The sequence below is a fragment of the Penaeus japonicus genome, unplaced genomic scaffold (genome assembly GCF_977035675.1).
Source record: "Penaeus japonicus unplaced genomic scaffold, GWHDUDI00000001_assembly GWHDUDI00000014, whole genome shotgun sequence".
Classification (NCBI taxonomy): domain Eukaryota; kingdom Metazoa; phylum Arthropoda; class Malacostraca; order Decapoda; family Penaeidae; genus Penaeus; species Penaeus japonicus.
Genome location: NW_028234416.1, coordinates 33995933 through 33998432, shown reverse-complemented (window position 1 = coordinate 33998432; position 2500 = coordinate 33995933). Strand labels below are relative to the sequence as shown.

Genomic DNA, 2500 nt, shown 5'->3' with positions numbered 1-2500 from the left:
GTGTTCCTGCTCACGCTCCACGCCGCCTCCAACACCACAGGCGAGTCCTCCGCTTTTTATTCGTTATGGATACAGGGGGAGAGAGAGGGGGGGGGGAGGGGGGGGGGGGGGGGGGGGGGGGGGGGAGAGAGGGGGGGAGGGAGAGAGAGAGAGAGAGAGAGGGGGGAGAGAGAGAGAGAGGGGGGGAGAGAGAGAGGGGATGGAGAGGGAGGGAGGAGAGATGGAGGGAGGGAGAGGGAGGGGGGAGGGAGAGGGGGGAGAGGGAGGGAGAGAGAGAGAGAGAAAGAGAGAGAAACAGACGGGCATACATACATACATACAGACGAACAGATAGACAGACAGACTGAAAGACAAACAGACAGACCGAGAATAACAAAGAGAGTGTGGAAAAAAAAATAAACATAGAATGAAAAAGAGACAGAAAGCAAATGAATAAAATAAAAAATACTACAGAAAGTACATGTGACACGGGAATGTTGTAAACTGAATGCCCTCACGCCCGCCCTCTCCAGTGCGAGTCAGTGTGCATGTTCAACGCCTCGTTCATTGCAAGTGTTCCATCCGTGTCGACACTTAGCGGAGATGTTGATCCCCAGCCAGAAGCCCCTCACCCTCCACCCCCACCCCCACCCCCACCCCAACCCCCCAGCACCGTCTCCTCAGCTCATCAAGTGCAGCAGTCGCGGCAAAGCTTCCTCCTTGCACACAATATCCTTGCCATTCTCGCCCCGACGTGCAATTGCAGGTTTCCTTCTTTCCCTTCCTTGCCCTCGTCAGGACTCCTCCGCCTCTGAATGGAAGTCGAGCGAAACTGGCGCTGTCGTTGGAGGAAACAGAGCCAGAGGCCATGGAGTGGACTCTAATACTCGTGAGAACGAGTGGTTGCGAGTTCCATGCAGGCATCAGTCTCCCCCCCCCCTTCCCCCCCTTCCCTCCTCCCCTTTCCCTCAGTCTCCCCCCCCTTCCCCCCTTTCCTCCTCCCCTTCCCCCCTTCCACCCCCTGGAGATCGCACATAACGACGCTTTTTGCGAAGCCGGAGCGCTGGTGACAAAGCCAAGGCCATCGTTCGGTAACTTCCTTACGATGCTGCATCACGCTCATGGCTTCGAATCGGCACTCAATCGGCACTGAGCTCTCGGGACGGGGTACTGTGCGCGGCCATGGCTCTGGGAATGTGCATCGCTACTTCCCCTGATGTACATGTGCACGGGGATGGAGATATAGAGGGGGAGATGGAGAGAGGGAGAGAGAGAGAGAGAAAGAGGGAGGGAGAGAGGAAGAGAGCGGGAGAGTGTGTATACATACATACATACATATATATATATATATATATATATATATATATATATATATATATATATATATATATATATAAATATGTGTGTGTGTGTGTGTGTGAGTGTGTGTGTGTGTGTGTGTGTGTGTGTGTACATATTATATGTATAAATATATATATATATATATATATATATATATATATATATATATATATATATATATATATGCATGCATGTATGTATTTAATATACGTGCAACATAAAACTACCAACCGCACCCATAGGATAACATCGAAGCTCCACCCACAGAGAGCGAGGTGTCGTACAGCGTGGTGGCAGGCAGCGTGGGCGGCGTCTTCGTCGTAGACTCGCGCGCGGGCGGCCTCACCCTCACGACGCCCCTCGACTACGAAGCCAGACAGAGCGTGAGTTACCACCCGCGTCACGCCCTCGTCACGCCGACCGCTGCTTGGCTGGTCTTGCAATGGGCGGTTTCCGGTTTGCCATTATTGCTATGATTTCAATGATCCTCTTGGTTTTCAATTTTTGATTCGTTGAGTTAATATCTTCGTCTGTTTGGATGGATGTTTGTATATTTGGATGGATGTTTTTATATTTGTTTGTCTGTATGTTTGTGTATTTGTCTGTATGTTTGTGTATTTGTATGTTTGTGTATTTGTATGTATGTTTGTATATTTGTCTGTATGTTTGTATATTTGTTTGTATGTTTGTGTATTTGTCTGTGTGTTTGTGTATTTGTCTGTGTGTTTGTGTATTTGTCTGTGTGTTTGTGTATTTGTCTGTGTGTTTGTGTATTTGTCTGTGTGTTTGTGTATTTGTCTGTGTGTTTGTGTATTTGTCTGTGTGTTTGTGTATTTGTCTGTATGTTTGTTTATTTGTCTGTATGTTTGTGTATCTGTCTGTATGTTTGTATATCTGTCTGTATGTTTGTTTATTTGTATGTATGTTTGTATATTTGTCTGTATGTTTGTATATCTGTCTGTTTGTTTGTTTATTTGTATGTATGTTTGTGTATCTGTCTGTATGTTTGTATATCTGTCTGTGTGTTTGTGTATTTGTCTGTATGTTTGTATATTTGTGTATGTATTTTTGTATGTACGTGTATAGGAATCTATTATTGTATATGTGTATGTATGTATGTATTTATATGTGCATGTATATATCAATGTATGTGTACATGTATGTATGTATGTATTAATTT

At 45.7% G+C, this 2500-nt stretch overlaps 1 protein-coding gene across 1 annotated transcript in view; it reads left to right on the top strand.

Moving 5' to 3' along the window:
- The window catches only part of LOC122243645 (putative neural-cadherin 2), a 186808-nt gene that overhangs the window by 124539 nt on the left and 59769 nt on the right, over positions 1–2500 (top strand). The window contains exons 4-7 of the mRNA XM_086543741.1: positions 1–40; positions 513–517; positions 746–868; positions 1563–1703. The exon at positions 1–40 is cut by the window's left edge and continues 80 nt beyond it. Coding sequence (XP_086399867.1) covers positions 1–40; positions 513–517; positions 746–868; positions 1563–1703 — 309 coding nt within the window. The remainder of the gene's footprint in view (positions 41–512; positions 518–745; positions 869–1562; positions 1704–2500) is intronic.